This window comes from Gadus macrocephalus, chromosome 6 (assembly GCF_031168955.1).
Source record: "Gadus macrocephalus chromosome 6, ASM3116895v1".
NCBI classification, from domain to species: Eukaryota; Metazoa; Chordata; class Actinopteri; order Gadiformes; family Gadidae; genus Gadus; species Gadus macrocephalus.
In genome coordinates, this window is record NC_082387.1 from 6402505 (window position 1) to 6425598 (window position 23094).

The 23094-nt window shown below is 46.0% G+C and overlaps 4 protein-coding genes across 5 annotated transcripts; 2 read left to right on the top strand and 2 right to left on the bottom strand.

Moving 5' to 3' along the window:
* Positions 1 to 19: 19 nt before the first annotated feature.
* rnf115a (ring finger protein 115a) lies at positions 20 to 4660 on the top strand. Its single transcript, XM_060053693.1, has 9 exons — positions 20 to 177; positions 1117 to 1175; positions 1410 to 1464; positions 1667 to 1950; positions 2038 to 2106; positions 2221 to 2293; positions 2396 to 2489; positions 3170 to 3285; positions 3640 to 4660. Exons 1-9 carry the CDS (start codon positions 100 to 102, stop codon positions 3757 to 3759), a joined length of 948 nt encoding a protein of 315 aa, XP_059909676.1. The 5' UTR covers positions 20 to 99; the 3' UTR covers positions 3760 to 4660.
* A 643-nt stretch (positions 4661 to 5303) lies between these two features.
* Positions 5304 to 9162, bottom strand: gba1 (glucosylceramidase beta 1). The gene is made up of 11 exons (XM_060053690.1): positions 8780 to 9162; positions 8491 to 8682; positions 8102 to 8248; positions 7877 to 8010; positions 7553 to 7725; positions 7363 to 7452; positions 7102 to 7249; positions 6547 to 6771; positions 5929 to 6092; positions 5641 to 5757; positions 5304 to 5556 (listed from the first exon to the last, which is right to left on the bottom strand). Exons 1-11 carry the CDS (start codon positions 8841 to 8843, stop codon positions 5451 to 5453), a joined length of 1560 nt encoding a protein of 519 aa, XP_059909673.1. The 5' UTR covers positions 8844 to 9162; the 3' UTR covers positions 5304 to 5450.
* Positions 9163 to 9378: 216 nt separating this feature from the next.
* dap3 (death associated protein 3) lies at positions 9379 to 14732 on the bottom strand. The gene is made up of 13 exons (XM_060053692.1): positions 14636 to 14732; positions 14338 to 14379; positions 14000 to 14119; positions 13702 to 13803; positions 12685 to 12793; positions 12486 to 12578; positions 11869 to 11999; positions 11707 to 11787; positions 10906 to 11070; positions 10501 to 10560; positions 10311 to 10400; positions 9951 to 10068; positions 9379 to 9595 (listed from the first exon to the last, which is right to left on the bottom strand). The coding sequence occupies exons 2-13, from the start codon at positions 14374 to 14376 to the stop codon at positions 9510 to 9512; spliced, it is 1194 nt and encodes a 397-aa protein (XP_059909675.1). The 5' UTR covers positions 14377 to 14379; positions 14636 to 14732; the 3' UTR covers positions 9379 to 9509.
* A 1926-nt stretch (positions 14733 to 16658) lies between these two features.
* Positions 16659 to 23088, top strand: LOC132459283 (uncharacterized). 2 transcript variants are annotated; one of them, XM_060053695.1, is made up of 4 exons: positions 16659 to 17055; positions 17585 to 17680; positions 20140 to 20914; positions 21897 to 23088. In XM_060053695.1, exons 3-4 carry the CDS (start codon positions 20238 to 20240, stop codon positions 21958 to 21960), a joined length of 741 nt encoding a protein of 246 aa, XP_059909678.1. In that variant the 5' UTR covers positions 16659 to 17055; positions 17585 to 17680; positions 20140 to 20237; the 3' UTR covers positions 21961 to 23088. The 2 variants fall into 2 exon arrangements, with proteins under 2 accessions (XP_059909678.1, XP_059909677.1); XM_060053694.1 differs by lacking the exon at positions 17585 to 17680 and having other exon boundaries at positions 16660 to 17055.
* Positions 23089 to 23094: the final 6 nt, after the last annotated feature.

Genomic DNA, 23094 nt, shown 5'->3' on the forward strand with positions numbered 1-23094 from the left:
CTCTCATATGACCGCCGCGGTGCATGCCGGGCTGCCGTCCGAGCGCTGTCTTCATATCGCTGGAGGACCGACGTCAGTGTTTGTGCTATTTAGGGGAAGATGGCGGAGGCTGCGGCTCTACCCCCTCATCGGTTCTTCTGTCACTGTTGTAAGGGAGAAGTGAGCCCCAAGCTCCCGGTAAGGCGGCCCCTTTGTCTCTCTTATTGAGTCATTATTAATACTTTACCTTTTCATAGATGACATGATGTAGGAATAACCACAGTATCAGCTGCTAGCTCGCTGCTCGGTAGCCAGCTAGCTGTGGCCCTCGGTCAGGAGCTGTGGCCCTCGGTCCTCAGGATCGTTCTCCGGGGCTCTCGTTTGTTTTCCTAAACACCGAGACGTTGCCGGGGTCGTCCCGTTGTTCATAGCCGACGCTGGGTCCTCGGCGGTGGTCGTTATTTTCATTGTACAGTGCTAGGACCCGGGACAAGGGCTGGTGTTGATGGCACTCAATCTGGTCGATGTTGTGTTCTGCAAACAACCAAACAGAGATGTGTCGTTGTATTGCCTTTAAAACAGCGTAATGTGTCTGTCAAGGGTGCCCTCTGCGATCCTCTGCTTCTTGGCCTCTTTCCTTTGGTAACACTCAAGTCGTCATGAGTTGGTATGTGCTTGCTTGATGCTTTGTTTCGTTCCAATAACGAAAGCAACATCAAAAGGCTTTAAATTAACCTTGTCAATCGCTTACATCCACACTCTAATTTGTATAGTTAGTAGTAGACAGTTGCCCTCCTCCAATATAGATTATTTCCCACTGTATTGTGTGTTTTCTGTAGGCCAGTTTGGTTTTACTTTCCTTCCCAGAAGGTACGTTTCGAACTGTCGGAGTTTCCCTGCTATTTTTATATGCATGCCAAAGCTACACTGGCCTGCCATGATTTTGGTCCTAGTTTTGCATGCTGTTTAAAATAAAATAAAGCAAAACGTATCCTGCTTGTGTCTATTGTCCGTATACAAATAACATGGATATCAGTGATATAGACTTTGTGTTGACAAAGTATATGTTTTTATGCTTGCATTATTCCTTTTTTATGTCCACCAACCACTTAAAATATATATTTTTTGACTTTCTAGGAATATATTTGTCCAAGATGTGACTCGGGATTCATAGAGGAAGTAACAGAAGACTCCAGGTATTATTTTCATTTTCATTGATCTATTGGTGAACAATTAGTGTTGGATTTATACAAAAGTGTTATTTATTTGGTGCCTCGCCTCATGCTTGTTTGTGTGGTCTGAGCTTGTGTCAGATTCCGCTCAACACTGTCCTTGAATGCGTCTTCCACTGTTATAGGTAGGATAAGGTAGAGTGCTCAGTGCATGTTGCTAATGATGTGTTTTGTCCCCTTGTTTGTCATGTCCCTCAGTCTACTGGAGGGTGGCGCTATTGGAATCGATGACACAGCCACACAGTTTGCAGAGGTATGTGTTGTGCTTCAGGACTCCATTGGGAGAATGTCAGGCTGGCCCATTTAGAACAGAAAGGAGGATTCTTGGATATGAATTGTGTGGCATTGCAACTTCTTCTTCTCAAGTCCATTTTCCCAGTATCCCCTTGTCATCTTCTTTTGTTCATTACATTTCTGCTCTTCTGCTCTCCTTTTGTCCATTTCCACCTCTTTAGTTATGGCACCTTCTGTTTGTGGACCGGCCTTTCACAACGGATGGCGACAGCCCAGATTCCGAGCCCAGGGTCCCTGGAGGGGGTCTGGGAGGTCTCAGCGGGCTAGGCGGGCTCGGAGGGGGGCCCATCGGGGGTTCGGTTCCGGCGGGTCTAGGGGGTCCCATCGGGGGTCCGTTTGGGTCTGGGGAACACTGGGGGCCGGGGCGTCCCCCTCGCCTGCACAGCCAGCGGAGGTACCGGTCCAGAGGCAGCAGCAGACCAGACCGGTCTCCTGCGGTGGAAGGGTGAGTCAGCCTCACGCCTCAAACACCCGCCTCCACCCTGTCATCAGCTCTTGTGGCTCCCCTTAATGCTTGTTCTTTTATATTTAGGATTGTACAACAGTTTCTGGCGGGTCTGTTTGTCAACTCTGGAGTCGCCGGGTCACCCCCTATATCATGGTATGTCCAAACTGTTCTTGGAATCCAATTAGCTATTGCTAGTGGTAGCTAATGGTAAATCATGTGACAGTCCTAGCCTTCTGCTATATGTTGATTATTACACTGTTCTTCCAGGACAGGGATGCTGCACTCTAACCCGGGGGACTATGCCTGGGGACAGGGAGGACTAGACGCCGTAATAACGCAGGTAGACACAATGCCCACATCAGTTTTTTCTTATCAGTGGCATATTTTTCTTTTGATGGATTTGAAATGTTAACAGTGCTTTTATTTCATGACGTGCGTGCAGCTGTTGGGACAGTTTGAAAACACGGGTCCGCCTCCAGCAGAGAAGGACAAGATCTCCTCCCTCCCCACCGTCCACGTCTCTCAGGAACAAGCAGGTCAGCCCCATGCCGTCTCCATGCAGACACAGGACTAGAACGGACTGAATGCTGACCTTGATGGGTTCAGTGTGCTCTCATTCCCTGTATGAGCGCCTTGTATCTCCTTCAGTTCTCATTCTATCAGTGGATATAAAACGACAACATGTAAACATATTAATTGTGCAATAGAGACTATTAAACTACCAATATGAACTAGCACAGGAATCAGTTATATTATGAACACCATTTCTATGAATATATATATACCTGTCGCAACTCTTTTTCCTCAATCGTTTTTGCCAGCTAGGCTCCTCAAAATGTGTCCTATTTCTCTGTACAGCACCATCAGCAATGAGACTTTGCGGGGCAGGTGCTATCTGACTCGCTAGGATGTCCTCAGACTTCTGCATGATCTTGCATTGCCTCCTGCCCACGTAGCCCACAATTTTGTCAACTGACGGTGTCTTATTACTATTTATTTCTGGGGTCGGTCACGATATTCGAATGAACAACTGGTTGAATCGATCGATGTCTGATCAGGACATACATGTCTGATGACACACCAGGACTATAAATCACAATATTAATTCTGTAATTGGCCATACATTACATAGCCGCTGCCTTTAGTTGAGCATTAACTCCATAATGTCTACGTGATGCTTATTAATGTCCTGTCCCACTGTCTTGTGTGTGTGCAGACTGCAGTATGGAATGTCCTGTTTGCAAAGAGGACTTCTCAGTCGGGGAGCCTGTCAGACAGCTACCCTGTAATCACTTCTTCCATTCAGACTGTATAGTTCCCTGGTTGGAAATGGTAAGAGCCTTGGACAACACCTTATGACCTTAGGAAAGGGCTGTCGCAGTGTTGTGCTGGAATGTGCTGTATTTGGCAAGTTAATGGCTTAAAAGCATCGGATTGCTGGGAAGAATTGGAAGAAAATATGTATAGGGTCGTCCACAGCATCGATACATTTTGTAAGTCAAAGCAAAAATCCAACTAGAGTAAGCTCTCTGTATTATGTTGGCATCTAGTCAGTTTGTTGCTACTGCATAGGTAATGTTAAAAGGGCTCAGTAAGCTCCATGTGTTGGTTAACTGGAGTTCCAGGTACAATTTGAGAAAAACTAACTTGAGGTGTTTTCAATGCTCTCCTCTCCTTCCCCGACAGCATGACACGTGTCCAGTGTGCAGGAAGGGCTTGAATGGAGAGGACAGCAGTAGCCAGCCTCCCCCAGAGTCCCCCTCCCTCGCCACGGACTCGAGAACACAGGAGAGATGGTCCTTCTGAGTCGCACACATTCCCTTCTTCCCCCCCCATCTATGTTCACAGAAGTACCCATTTCTTCTCCTCTCCCCTTCATCACTACTACAAAAAATAAACATTTGCTTTGGTTTTTCCTTGACATATTCCTATAACCATGTACTCTGGACACACGCGCTGTGCTACATGTTTTCCTCTCATACTGACCTCGACGACCAGCCCAGGTGCAGTATATCTCGCTGTCGATTTCCAGAGAGAAAACTAAGTTGATTCCTCTGTGTCCTCTCACCATACCGTATGTTTTATTTTTCCAGCCTGAAAATTGCACTGCTGTAATACACTGTCATGGAAGCTCTCTCTGTATTCCACATGTTTTGTCTCTCTTCTGCGCTCAGCCTACACTCTGCTGAAGTTGAGTCTCCTAAAGTCTTATGTTCTACATCAGACACAACCCTTTTGCATTGGTTTATCTGTTTTCCTCCAAGAAAAATATGGGAAATAATGGCTTTACGGAGGGCCACCGACAGAGGTTGTGAAGGGTGTATTAGGGTAAAGGTATGGTCTTGTCTTTGGTGACATCTGAAAGACTTAAAGGTTTTTTTAAGGAGAAGGCGGGCCCAGGGTCTTCCAGATAAAGAGTAAACCCTGTTTTGTTTTGTCTGTCATTAACATCCAGGCGTTTGTTCTGCTGTATATATTATATAAAAAATAAGTCATCTCTGCTCATCATTTTATTAATTGGTTAACTTGTCTTTTCTTTCACATTTTTATCACTTTTTTATGTAAATACTTTTAGTCCAATTTATGGTTTGAAATTAATAAACACGGCGAATGAAAAAAAAAAAGTGAAATCTGATTATCAAAATATGTATATTATATATATGAAAAAATGTGTATGATGTTATAATAAATTGGAACAAATGTTGTATTTGGCTGCAGTACTTCCTGTACATTCATCCGATTTATCCATGCCCAAACATCGTTTGCGTGTAATCAACCCTTGAAACAACCTGTATTTTCAGATTTAGCCTACATCCTGCTGTCTGCGTTATTAATGGTTGACAACACCAAATGGGCAGCAGCTTTGATGGATCCTTTAGAACAGACCCCATTCATTTCCATCACTACTCCTATAAATAAATGGGCAATTTTCTATGCAATAGGTAATTACATTGACAAATCAGTTCCCATTGTTTTCTCAACAAAACAGTGTATGAACAGTATGCAAATTATGTACATTATAAAAATAATAAAGAGAATGTCTGGCTGCAGGCACACTTTACAGTTTTGATTCAAACATTAGTACCAATGCGTACCATTAGTATGCCTTGTATCCAAAACCCTAGAACAATCCTAATGGGTTTGCATTCAGTTTTCGATGTCTTCCCTTCAGTTTATTCAAAGTCAGCAGGTTTTTTCCAATGTCTTAATTTCAAGTATTAATTTGAGCTGCAACCTTTTTAAGATAGCTGAGATTAGGCTTTACACCTTAGTCCAGTGTCTGTGCATCCCTTGTGGTTGCAGGCAAGTTTAACAGTTGACATGTTAAACATGTGATGTTAAGTACAGTGGGCTTGTCAGTGTGTTTATTGTGTGTACATCAGGTTGTGTTTGTGGGGGTGTCTTGTCAGTGTGTGTGTTTTGTGTGTATCAGGTTTTGTTTGCATGGTAGTCATGTCAATGTGTGTTCATCAGGTTGTGTTTGTGTGGGTGTCATGTCAGTGTGTGTTCCAGGCGAGCGTCAGCAGAGATCTAGGGGGCGCTGTAGAGGGAATGAAGCCCACCGAATGGTCCCACACCTCAAACTGGACCTCCAATGCTGACCTATAACACACAGACACACACAATCCTGATTCTCACATCAGCGTCTAGGGTTAGGGTTATCGACCACATATCCCCGACCCCTACCGGTTCAGTATGATCAGCACCACAGAGCCATCTGGTCTGATGAAGGCCGAGAACTCAAGGGTGGTCTCTTTACTGGCGGACAAGCCTACTCTGCGAGACCCCTTGAGCAGGAACTTACTATGGACCACAGAAATAACATGTTATGAAGGAATTATAATCATGGACAATTCAAGGCGTAAGAAATTAAAGTTGCCCTAAATGAGCAGACTAGAAAATATGCATCACTAAACACTCGAGGTCCACTACTCCTCCCATCTCATGCAACACATAACAGTAGATGGGTGTTACCTGAAGTGAGCCATACTGTAGAAGGACGGCTGCTTGTAGAACACATCTTGTTTTTGGTTCACTATGATGGGACTGTCCACAAAGTTATTGACCCAGTTTGGTCCACCGCCCGGGTCCAAGGCAAGGTTCCAGTCGGTCCAGCCGACCACATAGTGGTTAAGGTCCTTGAGGTCAACCACACAGAGAACAATCACACCAGGCACAGGGAAGGGCCCAGCGTGCGGTTTCCCATGTCCTATGGGGATGGCACACGCACACTAAATCCCTTGTGATGCCATTCAAACTGCTGAACCAAATGAAGGCAGACAAGGTAACAATGTGCCCTCCTTGGCTGTGGAAAGCATTCGGAAGAGTGTGTCATATATTTTTCACACTGATATTTTACTTATACTCTCAGGGCAGGGTAGTGTAGTTGTTTGGGTATGTTGTTCAAGGTATTGGGTAGGTTCCAACTCCATTCAGCATTCTTCAACAAGATCCCTAACCTCTACCTGCTCTTTTATGACCCATATCTGACTTCAAAAATCGCTTTTGATACGGTCCGCTCCTCAACAGCTAAACAGGGCCGTCCAACACGGGTAACTGGAGCCAGAGTGGGAGGCCACTGAGGCCGCCTACCTGGAGGATGCTAGCGGCATACTGCTCCGCCCTCTCCCAGCTGCCCAGCTTCACCCCTCTGTCCACCGGGCTCCAGCCGGCGCAGGCCTCCGTGCCGAACAGGTAGTACTCTGGGAAGAGGTGGTGGGTGGTGCCCAGGCTTATCTCTGCGGGGACGAGGCTGTCCAGGTACCAGTGGACCGCCACGCCGTGTATGTAGCGCCCTGCCTCAACGTCACTGAGGACCTGGGGGGAAACAGGGGCATTTAAATGTCTCTGAAACTAATCAGCGAATGTCTGGTATTTTTACATCATAAATCGGAAATTTTAAATAAATCTACTGTTGTTGACTAATCCATTTACTGAAATGATCCAGTACTGTTAAACATTTATCAGGCACAAATACCAAACAGTTGCAGCTGAGAGCGTCAGGAATGTTCTGCTTTAGATTATACAATGAATACTAAAGTTTTTCTTGGCTGCCAATTAAGGGCTATGGTAAAAAGAATTGATTAGTTGCAGCAGGCAGCAGCTCTATGCTGCTCTGCCCTGTTAGACTGTGTCTGGTGGTCTCACCACTTTAGCCCAGTGGGGCAGCAACAGCCGGTTGTCGTCCAGAATGAGGATGTGTGTGTGGGGGTGAATGGAAGCCATGACAGCAGGGCCCAGGTCCATAGCCACCCAGTCTCTCTGCTCCTCCGCCGTGAAGCCCATGGCCTGGAAACTGTAGGGACACATAACCATGAACACATCAGTCCTTCTCTTCCTCTAGATAAACCGGGTAGATACCTATTGGTCATTGAAGTTGAGCGGTTGCAAAAAACTGCAGTGGATGACCTGTAGTTTGTCATTTGTCCAGCAGAGGGCTCATTCCCAGTGGTCAAGGCCCAAAACGACAGATTGTGCTTAGCATACTCCTCCAGGAACCTACAGGAGGAGACACACACGTCATCCGGTCCTCTTGCATCTTGTTATGTCTTGTCTTACTGGGGTCCAGCAACATATATTCACGTCTGCATGTTGTTACCTAACGTAGTACTGAGCCCAGGTCTTGTGCTCCTTGCCCCCCGGCTGCCCTTTGAGGGACCCCTTCCCCGTCAGAGCACCGTTGGTCTTCAGCCAGGCGGGGGCGCTCCAGGCGCTGGCCAGCAGGGCCAGGGGCTTGGGGGACATGGCCTGAGCCCGCTGCAGCAGGGGGATCTGGACAGAGAGAGACTACAGGTGAGACGGGTGCTGCAGAAGTAGAGTGTGTGTGTGTGTGTGTGTGTGGTGTGTGGTGTGTGTGTGAGTAAATGTGTAAGAGAGAGCTGGAGAGTGAGTGAGTGCACGAGTGAATGAACGAGTGAGGAACCTTCATGTTGGTATCTTCTGGGGCTAGAGTGAAGTTCTCCAGACCGTAGTCTCCAGGTGTGTCTGCGTACGTGTACAGACGGAGGGAGAAGTCACAGCTGGCCATGGGCACCCGCACAACACTGTAGCCAATACCTACAGAACACATAGCATGAACAATGACTATTGAGCCATTATATCGATGGGACACGCCTAGATTTAAGGATCATGTGTTCTCTTGACCCACCGTCAGGGGAGAAGTACTGGCGCAGGAGCTGGTCCTGGGTGGCGGGGGAGAGGGACAGAATGTTCACAGCAGCGGCATCCGTCATGGCCCCTCCAAAGCCCCGGACCTCCTGATACTTCTGGAAAGGAACGATAGTTAGCCGGAGACCTGGAAGACATAGGAACATAGGTTTAAGTCAAGGTGCACAGTGCAGATACGCCAAGTTTCATGTCATATGCACAATAAATTCCATCAGTGGAAGTGGTTCATTGTCAAGAAGTTCTTGTATCCTCAACTGTTTAACCTAACGATATTGATTGTCTTGTGGGTTATTAGTTCAAGCCACTTGTTATGACCATTGGCGGTATAGAAGAGGCTGTACCCTATTCACCCTCCCATCTGCTACTCACCCACTGCAGTGCTATTCTTGATGACTTGGCCATGGACCTGTTCCAGCCTGCTGCCCGCCTTGCTGCTCAGGTAGGCGGTGAACTGGCCCAGTGAGGGCACAATCAACGGCCCCACGCTGTCACAGTATGTGGAATTACACTCGCACACCACAGAGCCATGGCCAAAGTCTCGGGGCAGACACTTATTATCTCCTGGACAAATACAAACACATTTGTATCGATTCAAATATCAATCCTACCTAAGAAATGTTAATTGACAAATATGATGAGTCAAATAGTGCTGGCTTACCTGAGGAAAGCGTAAATGCGGTCATGAGTACCATAACCAAAATGTCTCTTTCTAACAGAGACATTGTGTCTACAACGAAGGGTTCGCAGTGAGCTCCTAATTACAGTCTGACTATAAAGTAGAACTGAGTTCACATCTCTTCCTGCGTCAGCTCAGTTATCCAATGAAGTGCAGACGATCTTGTTGCAGACTCACACGTTTCATCCTCCAACAGAGGTCCAACCTGCCCACTAAAATTCGAGACTTGCCCTTCAATTACATTGAACGCATACATTCACATGCTTTTGGGAGTTTCTCTCGTTGGTTTCTCTTGATTTGTTTTTGCCAGAGTTGTGCTGGAGGTGGAGAATCCGATCAGGTGATCTCCAGTAACGACACGTGATCAACTGCACGATTTGCGTCCACCTCCAGGGGGAGCTGGAGTGTATTTGGACTTGTTCCATGATATCTGATCCACTTCTCCAAGATGGTTTCTTATCATAGGCAACCCCCTTATTTTTCATGCTTTGCATCATGGAATATAATATGGTAGTGTATTCGATTATAGGTTGGTTGGTTGTAATGTGCCACTGACAAATAACCGCCTTCAAAAACACAAATGCATGTTTACCTTTTTTATTATTTATTTATACCATTTTATAACAAAACATTCAACAAAATGTACAGAGAACGACATTGATGGAGGGACCTGACACATGCATGTCGTTATGATCATATTTAGGAAGTGTCTTCAGAGGAAAGCACAGAGCCTCTCCAACGCAGACGGATTTCTGTTGCTCATGAACACCAGTTCCTTCTTCCCCTCCTCGGTCCTACCTGGTGAATACAACAACAAGAAGGGGTTGAGCACACACAGGGCCGGCCCTGTACACCTGGGGGTCTATGGGACAGACACCCAGTCCAAATTATTTTCTTTCTCAAACTAATATGAGCTGTATGTTTATAATGTTTCCTTTCTTGTTCAGTAAATTGCTTTGTGCATTCAAAATAGATAAAAAATACAAATAATTATAGATACTCTTGGGGGGCCCCCTGGCGGTCGGGGGCCCTAAGCGGTCGCCTAGTTTGCGTATAGGGAGGGCCGGCTCTGAGCGCACGGTAGAAAACGATGTCATGTAATGTGCCGTGTAATGTAAAAATAGATGAAACCATTCACAACAGTGTGGCCTACTTTGTGGGTGCTGCAGCCACTGGCGGTCCTGGTAGTACAGGTAGCAGCTCTCAAACTCCTTCTCACTGTAATTGGAGACGGTCACCGGGACAAATGGATCCATTCTGTCAAAGCCCTCCTGGGGAGCAACACAACAACGCATGGGCAGATGGGAAGTTAATGTCCTGGGAAGCCTAGATGGAGCGCATGCATCGCGTTTTTATTTATTTATCATAGGTGCTTCGCTTAAAAACCATTGATGTAAACTCAGTATAAGCAAACACAGACACAGCTTTACCATCTGAGCTACTGACTCAATGATATGATACATCTGGGTCAGAGTTTATGGGAGGGGGGTGAGGGGCTGTTGGGTTTACTGACCTCTCCCAGCAGAACATGAGGCAGGTAGGCGGTCTTAGGGGTGTAGAGCGACCCGGTCTGGGACAGGGCAGTGATGATGGCTCCTCCACACTGTGACGGGGCAGACCGAAAGAAATTATTAGAAATTAGGTAAAAGATAGAAAAAATTATAATCATGACAAACATCCATGTTGTCATTTGGATTCCTCACCCAGTCATTTTTCACCAGCTTCCTCAGGTTATGCATCAAAGTCAGTTCCTCTATAGATACCTGAGACAAAGATAAACACATCCAATATCACAGAAAAGCCAGTGGAAATAAACTAATCTGTGGAGCCTAAAAAGCTTATTTTCCACCATTTGCTATTTACCAGTGTTTAGTGACTTAATCGTATATAGCATGTCGTTAAGGAGCAGGTAAGGGTTGGTAAGACATCTTACAACTAGGCTACGGATATGGGAGAATCAAACCCAGAACCTTTTTGTCTGAGAGTGAAACCCCCCCACACTGGGACACCCCCACAGTGCACTACTCTGCCCACCCCCTATGCCTCCCTCTCCCTCTCTCTCTCTCTCTCTCTCTCTCTCTCTCTCTCTCTCTCTCAAGTAACCGTACAGGGCTCTTATCCTCCTTCTTGATGGTGGATCTTCCCCAGAGGGCGTTGAGCCCGTCTACAGCCACGGCCATCCTGAAGCACCCCTCCGGCTGGCCGCTCTGCAGCCGCAGCTCCTTGATGACTGCGCCCACCACGTCACTGCTGCTCTTCACACGGGTAATGCCCTGCAAAACAACACGCACGCCGTGCTATTAATGTGAAAGGGGAGCTATTTTGACGCAATGAGTAATTATGTCAAGAGTATTCGTATGTCGATAAACACGTTTAAGATTTGCATATAGGGCTTGTACATCATGATGTCATATCGCATCGACAGTCTCCAATTTCATGACACATTGGAGCTTGAGTATGTGATTGGTAGTCATGGTCTTTGGTCAGCGTTTAGTAATTAATCGTGACCTTATTTTTCAATATGGGGAGACATTGTTGTGTTTCAACCTCCTCCAGTGTTTCTCAAGTGAGACACGGCAAAACAACATTTTGAAGAGCCTAGGTTATGGTGTATTTACGTTTATCTGTGGTTTTACAGTACAACTCTCACTCGTAGCATCTTAAAACTCCCATGTCCCATGATGAACCCCTAAATTTGGTAAAACAGGAAATTAGGATAAAGGTAATAATACATTTTATTTTCTCTCTTTAATGCATTTGATTTACTCCCAAATATGCCATTTCAGAGCATAATAAATCATTAGCATTATAAGTAGTTTGTAAGGGAGACGCAAATGAGATCAATTTAAAATACATGAATAATATGAGTATGAATACGTCCACTTCTCAACCCTATTAGGAGGACTCACCTGATCCACAAGCTCCCCTAACGGCCGCCCCTCCTCTGTGAACTCCCTCTTGGTCCAGACGTAGCGATGCCTGGTCTGAATCTGGAGGGCAACATGAGTTAATGCACCACCCCAGGGAGTCTCAACACTGAGTCTCTCACCATCTGGTGGTGAGGTGGTTACCTTTGAGAGGAACTGCTCGTTGGTGACCCTGAAGTTACGGAGCCAGTTGGTGGCCTGGAGGGGCTGGTCGAATCGAGAGCCGTTGTACGACGAGGGCAGCAGCTCCTTGCAGTTCTTCACCCAGAGGTGGGCTGCGCATGGGAGGTAGGAAGAAAAGGCATGAATGAGGGTCAGATATTGGCATGTACCTGTATGCTGTATGAGTAAACATGTTGTGTAAGTTTATGCCAAGCTCATGCTCATGGATACTATATAGGTCTAGTATTGTATGAGTTATTCATGGTTTCTAATTGATCTTATTTTTATGCAATTTATTAAATGGATCATCTAATTGAAATGAGGATATCGGAATGGACACTCAAATAAAGCATCTTTGCCATGTGTTGGGATGCTACATCGATTAGAATAAATTCCCTTAATCTACTACTAAGGTAAATACTGACTAGTTATTATAATGGTACATGATGAGTGTGTGTGTGTGTGTGTGTGTGTGTGTGTGTGTGTGTGTGTGTGTGTGTGTGTGTGTGTGTGTGTGTGTGTGTGTGTGTGTGTGTGTGTGTGTGTGTGTGTGTGTGTGTGTGTGTGTGTGTGTATATGTATGTATGTATGTATCTCACCGTCAGGTATATGAACCACCAGCCATCCTTGTGTAGAGCAGTAGTGAACCGTGTGACAGAGGGACATTGTCTTTCCACTGCCTTTCACTCCATCTAGCCAGTCGTTTAAGGACTAAAACAAGATCACCAGAACTGATGAAAACTAAAAAAAATAATCTTTTAGAACCGTCTCATCTGAGTTTTTGTGTCTGAAGGATACAAAAGAGGAAGCGCAGGGCGGGTTTACTGTAGTCGGCTCTCTTCAAGTAGGAGATGACTTCCAGGGCGGGCGGCCTCACCATCACGCAGCCTTCATTGAAGGTCTTCATCTACACACAGATACAAGAGCTTGATAAATATCGTTTAATGGGGTCGAAGATCAGCAGGGGACAGAGAGCGCTCATATAGAGTGCCTGTCGTGGGAATAGGAATCGTAACTATAATATAAAATGATGTACAAATTATATAAACCTTTTTTGTATAATTACGGGTCAATTGAAAGGAATTTGTAAACATTCTCCTTTGACCGAGAGATGTCTCCCTTCCTCTCTCGAATTGAAAGGGTTAAGAGTTAAGATATGTTTGCATTTTCATTACCATTGTGGCCACAAAGTCTGGTACTGGGGCCATGCCAATCTACTGCCTTCTTCATTGTGTCGATTTCTTTAACTGTCCTGTAGCCTTGCAGTCCACTTCCCCGATAGTGTATTGGAAATTTCCTTGATCTTTCCCGCCAGGGCTGACTTCAGCCATGGCCAATCCTAAACTCTCTGATCTTGTTGTTACTGCCCACGATGTGAAAGTTTCCCCTCTAAGAATCATGTACACCCATTATCTCAATGAATATATCCTTTGTAAATCGCTGCCTGTATCTTCATTATGTAATATAAAATAAAATACTTTGCTGTCAAGAAGTTTCCTAAAAGTTAATCTTCATCGGTGGAACCGTCTATGCAACCCCAACTCAAAATCCATCTCTTCACTCTCATATGGTTCCTAGGGGTGTTCCTCAGCTCTCAGTTAATCCAAACTGACCTGTTAGCCAACAATACCAAACCCTTGCTGCCCCCCTTTGGGGCTAGGGTTAGGCGGTCTCATAAATACCTGGCTTGTTAAGCCCTTTGAGACCAACTCTTGAGGGCTATAAGGGCTACAAGGCTTTATAAATGAAATTTAAAAAAACTTAAAAACAAAAGACGAACCAATTCTTGAGTATCAAAGATGCTATAACCCCTACCTGAAGTTGGAAGCGTGCAGGTAGGCCATGAGGAAACACTGTCTGAATGTGGGCAGGTGGAAGGGTGTAGTACTGACCCACATGGTTCTCCAACTGACAAGCCTGCCAGAGAACAAGAATCATTGGATCCACAGGCCAACACACACAAACCAAGGTCAGCTGAACCGATACCCACTTACAGATGCATCATTCCATCACAATCCATTACAATCACATTCAACTTAGTCATGTGATCAAGTGCACATTCTACATTTGAAAGCATTGGTCTTTACGTCTAAGAGACATGGTTGACGCTTACAGGATCGCTCTCCTGGGTCCTGAAGATGGAGAAGGGTTCGGGGTTCCTCTCTGGTTCTACGGCCAATGCCTCCTGCAGATGTCGACACCCACTGGTATGAATGGACCGAGCACACGCTACCTGTTAACAACAGTATTGAATAATACACACTGGTGGTTACATCACATTGGAAACCACAAGGTATGGGCATCATCGTGAAGCCTTTAAAAAAAGGGCATCTGACCTAGTTAAACACTTGCCAGTTATACATATTCAACACCCATCACAAATAATAACTAGTCGTATTCAATGCACCAGAGCTGAGGTTGTCCAAACAAATTACCTGACATTGAACTTACCGTTTGTCGGATTCTGAAGGACACTCTCTGCAGAGCCATGGTCTGAAAGAGAAACGATCGAACGAGTGTTGATCATTTATATATATTTTCTTAATTGATCAGTGTTGTTTATTAAAAGCAGGCATGGCTAACAGTTTAGGATCACCGTAACCTTGTGCCGGCTACACATGGGGCTGACAGCTTAACCGAGAAGCATTAACATTAACACGTGAAAGACAGCACTACAGCGGCCATGGCCGACCACTCAGCGGACGATCAGTGTGTTATTGATGATTATGACAGACACGGTTATACTTACATGAGATATGTCCCTGGTATGACGTTCAGCAGCAGAACGATTAAAGTCCTGGTCAATGTAGTCGATCCGTTATGGGTATCGCCATCATTCTCTGCAAACACGGAAGTTGCGTCACAGCTGGTACGTAAAGGTGGATGGTGGAGGTGGAGGTGGACAACAAACACATATGTTGTTTGTGGATTTAAATGATAATTTTTCATGCAAAGAAAAATAATAATAATCGCGAAGAAGTTTGATAATGTTAGGTTTTGTGTGAGGCCACTTTGTGAACTACAGCTCTTCGCTGCTCTCGACGCGAATGATATACGTCACCACCCACACTTGGAACTCCGGTACAGACATGGCGATCTCTCTGCTCCATTTCACCGCTTTTTTCCAAGGGGAGGATAAAAGCATCGAAAGAGGTGAAAACTATTATAAGTCGGGGCATGTGGAGAGTTTCAGTTATGCCGATGGGGAGATTGTCGGTCTTGTCCACGCCAGTCGCAGGGAGCGTGACGTCACATACGAGACATGTAGTCTTTCTCATTGCGTTTTCTCTACAGCCTCTAACTGAACAATTGCACAATAAACGGTCAAGCTCTTGGCATGAAAAATTATAATTTAAATCAACAAATAACATATGTGTAATCCGGGGCATATAAAGACTAGGACCAGAAAATAATTACTTTCTCTCCATTGAAACCCATTCATATTTTAAGATAGGTCCCATGGGGTCTGCTGCAAGGGGCGCCAGCCTTCAAGATATAAGCACAGTTTTGTTTAAAAAGAGAATAACACAGATATTTTCACTTACCAAAAGTGATATATTTTCAAATAGTTCAATGGAATGATATGACAGCATACTTGTATTTATCAAAAAAATAATGGCGTTTACGTGGTTCGTTGAATGTAAGTATCATACTGAATTTAATATATATATCTATGTGTGTATATATATATATATATATATATATATATATTTATATTTATATATATATATATATATATATATATATATATATATATACTAAATAACTATTAGGCTATACCGCATTAGGTGTCAATGGGGTTAACATACACACAGCGACGTAGAAATGTTAGTTTATTGTATTCATATACATCCATATCACCTTATTTTAATTTTAAGAGTAACTGGACCTTTACTTTTGATAGTAATAGACCCGATGTAGATGGGTGTTCCAGACGTCCACTTGTCATTTGGAATAAACAGACAGAGTGAATAATAAATAACTAAGTAACCATGGCCATTCATTACTCATTCACAGTTCTGAGGGCGAACTTTAGGGGTAATAAATAAATAATGCATTGCGAGATAATTGCATAAGCGTAATAGAAATCCGTGTACCTGTGTTTCAATCGTTTTAATTTTTTTAAACCAATTGCTACAACAAAATACTACAAATAGTATAACGTTAGGGCCTAATACAACAATTGCGTTCATAGCAATTGTTATTTTATATGTATTTATATCTGCTCTTATTAATATAATAACTAGTTATTAAATCCCTTTCTCGGAACAATTTTGGATTACCTAATTCCCTAAATATGATAAAGTTGTATGTTAGTACCAGTGCATGGTTAAATTCCTACATATATGTCAACAACCAAACTTCTACAGTCGTCGCCATTTTATTAGCCTTCTAAATAGCCCTCCCTAGTCGCTCCCTATTATAAGCTGCAATGAGATCCTCTGCTGTGCTCCACGTCTCATCTCCCCCTCGGGGCACCCACAAATGGCTCCGCATTCCCGCACATCAACCCACCACTTTCCAAGGTTACACCGCAAAGCAAAGAGCACATCATGCGGGTCAAGCGTGCAAAACATCCACCCTCCGATGCATATGCGTGTGCAAATAATCTTCAAGTTATAATTCGGTTTGCCACGATGTAACTTTCACCGAGAAGGAGGGTAAATAAAACACCACTGCTGCACCACCGCCACCTAGCTGCAGAGATGCGCACACTCACAAATCACTTCCCATTGTTACACCATAAAACAAAGAGCGCAGCCTGCGGGTCACGCGTGCAAAAATATCCACTCTCCGGTGCACACATGCGTGTGAAAATTATCAAGTTATAATTCGGGTTGCCACGATCTAACTTTCCCCGAGAGGAGGGTTGGTAACACACCACTGCTGCACCACCGCCACCTAGCTGCAGAGACGCGCCTCCGGAGAGACCTCTCCGCCGCTGTGTGATTATGAAAACACCCGCGCGAATGTTGTGGCACAGTAGACACTGAGACGAGAGCTGATGAGATTGAAAGTCGCTAAGGAGGCGTAGCGGTCATAGTTATATAATCAAAGCAACACCTATTGCACCACGATCGTTGAATTATCGGTGGTAGGGCGCAGCGGGGAACCAGCAGCGCGCCGAGCCCCGGACTGAACGCGGTTAGTTGTGGGACGCGCTCTCGGGTAAGTGGCCTACGTAGCCTTATTCCAAAATGTCACGGCAGTGTGTGTGTTTTCATGTGTGCAGGCCTGTCATCATCAACATGGCTAAAGCGCATATGTTTAATGGAAAAACGACCAGCCGGGTGACCGTTTTAACTGTTCTGATTCCGAGGATGTGTGTCTGTAGAAGTTTAATGTGCGTGGTTGTTATTATTATTAGGGTATTTCTCGGTGGCTGGCACGAGTGTACGCGACGGCGGTGGACAGTAACCAGGGACGGGGAGATTCAACCACATCGCGTACTGACTACCAAAGTCAAACGTCTGATTTAACCCGCTTGTGACGGGGCGTTAGTTGCTTATAACGTCGGTAATACCAACCGCGGGGTGACGTGTTAACGTGGCGGATCATACATGACAACAACACGTGCATGCGTTTCGTCGTCTGGTTAGTTAGTGCGACTGTGATCACGTATCTGTTCATTTTATAAAAAAAGAAGGGGTGCGCAAAGTCATGATCGAGCCAAAGATCCCGTTTACGTCCTCTCCAGATCAGTGATGGGCTGCTCCGGTGCGGTACCACCCCCTGATGTACTCTTATCTACAGTATCTTCACCCCTCAGCAGCCTACGCAGCTGGTACACCATGTATGGCATTCTAATAACGGGTTCACTTACACTATGTCATTAATAAGCCTATATAGCATGATGTCGGCGTTTGTGAAAGTATCTTCCATAGGAGATTTGTGAAACCTTAAAACCTTCTTTAGGAGGATCCACTAAAATGTACACAGCCTAATTGCAGCTCAGATATCTTTGCTTGGAAAGTTTTAGAAGATAATACGTTAGGTTGTTGTTATTGGAGATACGGTCATGGTGGGATGGGGATGTAGTGGTTGGACATATGGGAAAGTAATAAGAACCAATGTTGTGGTTAATCATTCTGCCTTTCCCATTGGGATATATATATATATATATAATGTATCTCAGTTTGTATTTACATTACTGGGTGAAAGGCCATTACAGTGGTGCCCAATCAACTTGGCCTTTGAGTGAAGACACTTGCTGATTGATGAAATGGCCTTTAAACCGTTATTTAACTAAACCCCGGTCTTAAAGAAATCCTCTGGCTCAGGGTGCCAACCAAATCCTTGCCCTTGCAGGCGGGAACAGGACACAGTTACAGTAATCATATCTATTTAGTTCATTGTAGTAAGAATTTGGCCTTGAAGGGCTTTTCCAAACTATGTTACATAACAACGTAACTGGAACAGATGTTGATTTGGAATCAAGTAAGGGGGCTTGGGTGTGGAGGGAGGTAAGAAATATGGCCCGCAGAGCTCTTAAATGAAAACATTGTCTGAGGGGCTCTTTTACATCTAAAGGGCAGTCCAGCTCGCTGAAAGACAGATGAGCTATTTCATAAGTGGCTCTCAGGAGAGAGAAGGGGGGGAGAAAAAAAAGAATGCCAGACGGGGTGTTTTATTAGAAAATGGGTGTGAGAGAGAGAGAGAGAGAGAGAGAGAGAGAGAGAGAGAGAGAGAGAGAGAGAGAGAGAGAGAGAGAGAGAGAGAGAGAGAGAGAGAGAGAGAGAGAGAGAGAGAGAGAGAGAGAGAGAGAGAGAGAGAGAGAGAGAGAGAGAGAGAGAGAGAGAGAGAGAGAGAGAGAGAGAGAGAGAGAGAGAGAGAGAGAAAACGAGAACGAGAACGTGTTTGATAAAGGAAGCACGACACTGGACGCTGTTTCTCCTGCATTCAAATTCCGGCTTAGCGTTGCGTGATTGAGAGTGCGCTGGGGGGAAAGTTTTCGCCACAGAAGAGAATGTTATTTTAGGGTGTGTTACTTACGGTAATGTCACATTAAAAGCCCATTTACAATGGGGTCAATGAAGAGCTTACTCAACTTAGAGGAAGCTATGGGAGGAGGAAGGAATTTGCACTAATTTCCAAAAATACGTTTTTGTTTTTTCTCCCCTTTTCCTACTGATTCGTGTTACTACAGCGAGGGAGGGGGGGGCCGTGAATGGAGGGATTTAGTTTGGGGAAGAGGAAAAGAGGTGGAGGAAAATATGGTTCTGATTAACATGGAAACAGCCCTTTAGTTTACTATTTTACCATGTGTTATTATGTTGAGGGGGGGGGGGGGGGGGGGGGGGCGAGAGACAGACAGAGAGAGAGAGCGAGTGAGAGAGAGAGAAGTGAAAAGGATTAAGATAATATATGCAGTGGCATGCTGACAAACAGGGGAGTTTCAGAGAGAAAAGAAAGTACAGCAGAGGCAACGGTGGGGAGGGGAGGCACTTGGGGGAGTTACCGAAAACGGAGAGGCCGATGATAGAAGTGACTAAGAGAGAGCGGGGCTGGGACTGGATCAGATGGGGGATCTGTGAGGATCTGATTGGGGATTTGATTTGGAAAAGAGGTCTGCGACTCAAGGAGTACAACCAGAACCAGTGGAGGAGAAGCAGTGTTGTGCTCTTAAAAACAATGTGACATGATGGTCAAGTTAATCTAACCTGAAAGCATTTTCAAGTTAAATAGGTACTTAGCACAGGGTTGAATCATCTTTGGAGACATCTGAGTTATTGGCTGTTAAAGAGTGATAGAACACGCTAGCCAGATTGTAGTGTTAGCCCCTTGAAGGCTTTATTTGAACGAGAGCGGAAACGTGTTATAAAATAACAGTGGCCGCATGTTATCCAAAGATTGGCTGTGATGTTAGGCTTGGCTGTTAGCCTATCACAAGCATTTTTCAGCAGTAGAGGAAGTGCCGTCTATGTTTTTTGTTTAATAGTTTGTGAATAGCTAGGTGAATATTATGTATATGGCTGATACACTAAAAGAGTTTGTTTCATGATTTTCTTAATGGAACTTGAACTGAAACTGAACTTTGGGGTCCGACAGACGGGGAGTGTTTCTGTAGGGTGAGGTCATCTCTAGAGGATTAAGAGCACCTTACCTCAGCAGTATGGTCGAAGGGGTTTCCCCCTCAATATAAAATGACTAATAACGATCTCTGTCTCTCTCTGTCTCTCTCTCTTTCTGTCTCTGTCTCTGTCTCTCTCTCTCTGATTCTGTCTCTGTCTCTCTCTCTCTGTGTACCTCCAGCCTAGCCACCTCAGCCGTATTTTGAGTCTTAAGTGCTGCATTGAAGCCGTTACACTGGGAACCCCACCGCACCCGGCCCCTCCCCCCTGACTTCTCTGATGGACCAGAGAGCGAAGGGGGGGACCCCTCCAACGGCCAGCACCACCAAACCCTCCACACCCCCCGCGCCCCGCGGCCCCTCCAGCGAGGAGCCCCGGAGGGACCGGGCAAGGGACAGGAAGAGGAGCAGAGACAAGGAGGTGGTGGAGAATGGGGAGGAGGAGGGTAAAGAGATGGAGGATGAGAGGCGAGGAGCTGGGAGAGTTGGTCCGGGAGGGGACAAGGGGACGGTGCTGGAGCTGCTGATCGAGGGCCGCTGCGGAGACGCAGGCCCGCCTCCCCTCCTCTACCCGGGCCCCGCCGACGGCCCAGAGGGAAACGTGCGGTTGCGCATCGGACTCCAAGCCAAGAGGACCAAGAAGCCCCCCAAGATGCTGGAAGCTACGTCTGCAAGCCCACCTTCAGGACCTACCAGAGGCAGGGCCGGGCCGAGGCGGCGCGGGCCGGGGGCGGGGAGGGAGAGGTGGGTCAGCAGGGCGTCACGAGCCCCGCGCTGGGGGAGGCCGCCAGGGAGCAGGGCTCCGCGCCGGACGCTGTCCAGCCCCACACCAAACAAACTGCATCAGCTGCACCCTCTCCACCTTCATCATCCTCGCGGTCGCAGCGACCACCATTATCGGCCACTGCTCCGCCTGTCTCGGCTCCTGCCAGCCCGGGGGCCCGCACCGACCGTGAGGTGGGTTAAAGGGAGAATTGGTCTGACATACACAGCTTGTATTCCTGTCGATAGTTAATAGTGCCTTTCGGTACCACAACCACATAGTTGTACATTATTAATGACACCTATGTGTGAATTTTGGTAACTGTAGTCCACCACCAGTCTTACCCAGTGAAAAAAATCCTTCTCTGCTCTTAGCAGAGGTAGTAATCGGGATTTTGTTTAAATACTGAAACCCAAGCAGTAGATTCGAGTCAACAGAACTATAAATAGGCCAACAGCACAGCAACTACTGAAAGCCGAGGCAGACATGTATTCATCCGTCTTCATGACAATCACCCAAGGGGAGGCTTATTGCTTTAGCTGTGAAAACACTACTCAAGCATCAACATTCCAAAATTAAAGGACATGTATAAAATGTCAAGACTTCCCATCTTTATTTGTGGCAATTTATAGCTACCAATAGCACAGCTGTCTCTCTCTGTTTCCCCTGCCTCTCTCTCTCTCTATCTCTGTGCCTCCTCTATTTTTACATCCCCTCTTTTCTCTACCTGCTCCATTTATCTTTCACTCCCCCTCTGCTTCTCTCTCTCTCTCTCTCTCTCTCTCTCTCTCTCTCTCTCTCTCTCTCTCTCTCTCTCTCTCTCTCTCTCTCTCTCTCTCTCTCTCTCTCTCTCTCTCTCTTCTCTTCTCTCTTTCTCTCTTTGCTTCTCTCTCTCTCTCCCCTCTTGTTTTTTCACTGTTTGTATTTGTCCTCCTTCTGTGCCAACTTTACTCCTGTTTCCATAACCTCACTCTGTACTTCTACTTAATAAACCCGCTTTTCATTCCCCCATTGAGTCATTCTGTCCTCGATCTCCTTCAGCAGTCGCACACAAACAAAAGTCATTGTGTTCTCTTGTTTAACTTCATTGCCCTTCACTGCTTTTACCTCTACAATAATGACATTATGGCCATTAAAGACGGAGATGACCTTGTTGGTTTTTTCCTTTACTTACAGGTTTCTATCAAACCATCCACGAAGACAGAGGCAAATGCGAACAGCTCCCCTGGAAAGCCACTGAGAGATAAGCCTCCCAGTATCAGTGCTCAGTCTGGAGGCACTGCAGGACACAAAATCTGCTCTTTGAAAACAGACCAGTCGATTTCCCCCACCACCCACTCCCTCACCGCCCTGTCCGCCCCGGCCACCTCCGCAGGGGAACCCAGAAACGAGGGAGACAACCACAGCAAGCATAACGGTTTGGGGAGGCTGAAGAGAGTGGCCAATGGGAAAGGCAAGCTGGAAGGTTGCGTTAATGCCCGGACCTCAAAGGTCAAATTTGGAAGCATCAGCAGATTGTCAACTTCTACCAATGATACAGAGCCCGCAGCGAGACCGCCGGCCGTCTCCCGCAGCTCACACAAAGAGCCCCTGCCGCTTCCAGAAGAACAGGGCGGATGCTGTCTGCCCGCCTTCGGTCGACCCTAAACCACGGTCCACTGCCTCCCCACCCACACAGCTCTTCTCTTGCAGCTCCGACGCAACCCAGGGGCCTCCTCTTCTAGATAAGAGGAAGGAGAAGAAAGCCAGGAGAGGGAACAGGAAGGAGAAGAAGAAGAGAGACAGAGGTCAGGCAGATGGAGCCAAGAGTGAAGGAGGGAGGTGGGAGGAGGGCAAGAAGAAGAAAGGCTGAAAGTGAAGGACAGGAAGTCGAGACACAGGAAGGGGAAGGAGGAACAGGGAAGGAACCAAGGTACAAAGAGAGAGGGAGCAGAAAACACAGAAAGAGGGAAGATTGAGCGAAAGAGGGATAAACTTAGCCCGGAAAGCCATAGGGGAAAAGACAAGAGAGATGAGCCATGTGAAATAGATGATGTTGCTAAGCAAGATAGGGTCCGTAAATTAGCCATCCCAGGTCAGAGGGAGAAGGTAGAGGAAACGACCAACAAGACAGTTAGAGAGCAGAGTCAGCTGCTGTGGATGACAACACTAAATCTAAAGAACAGTACGTCCCCTTGAGACATCATACTGTATCTCCTAGCCACCACTCTCCTCCTCTCGCTCCTCCTCTCTCTCATTCTCCTCCTTCTGCCTGCTCACTCACGTCAGCCTCCGCCGCTCCCCAGGAGCAGGACAGCCGACCGCTGAAGAAGCGTAAAGCCAGGCGCCCCAGTTGGACCAAGCTAGTGCATAGGGTTCAGAGAGCAGAGAACCA

Coding starts and splice junctions, on each gene's coding strand:
- rnf115a (XM_060053693.1), top strand. CDS start 100: ATGGCGGAGGCTGCGGCTCTACCCCCTCATCGGTTCTTCTGTCACTGT. Junction 1,176..1,409: donor GAAGTAACAGAAGACTCCAG/GTATTATTTTCA, acceptor CATGTCCCTCAG/TCTACTGGAGGGTGGCGCTA. Junction 1,465..1,666: donor CAGCCACACAGTTTGCAGAG/GTATGTGTTGTG, acceptor CCACCTCTTTAG/TTATGGCACCTTCTGTTTGT.
- gba1 (XM_060053690.1), bottom strand. CDS start 8,843: ATGTCTCTGTTAGAAAGAGACATTTTGGTTATGGTACTCATGACCGCA. Junction 8,249..8,490: donor CAAGAATAGCACTGCAGTGG/GTGAGTAGCAGA, acceptor TATGTCTTCCAG/GTCTCCGGCTAACTATCGTT. Junction 7,726..7,876: donor CAGAAGATACCAACATGAAG/GTTCCTCACTCG, acceptor CTCTCTGTCCAG/ATCCCCCTGCTGCAGCGGGC.
- dap3 (XM_060053692.1), bottom strand. CDS start 14,376: ATGGCTCTGCAGAGAGTGTCCTTCAGAATCCGACAAACG. Junction 11,788..11,868: donor ACGAGCAGTTCCTCTCAAAG/GTAACCACCTCA, acceptor GTTGCCCTCCAG/ATTCAGACCAGGCATCGCTA. Junction 11,071..11,706: donor TAGGGGAGCTTGTGGATCAG/GTGAGTCCTCCT, acceptor GTTGTTTTGCAG/GGCATTACCCGTGTGAAGAG.
- LOC132459283 (XM_060053695.1), top strand. CDS start 20,238: ATGGACCAGAGAGCGAAGGGGGGGACCCCTCCAACGGCCAGCACCACC. Junction 20,915..21,896: donor GGGCCCGCACCGACCGTGAG/GTGGGTTAAAGG, acceptor CTTTACTTACAG/GTTTCTATCAAACCATCCAC.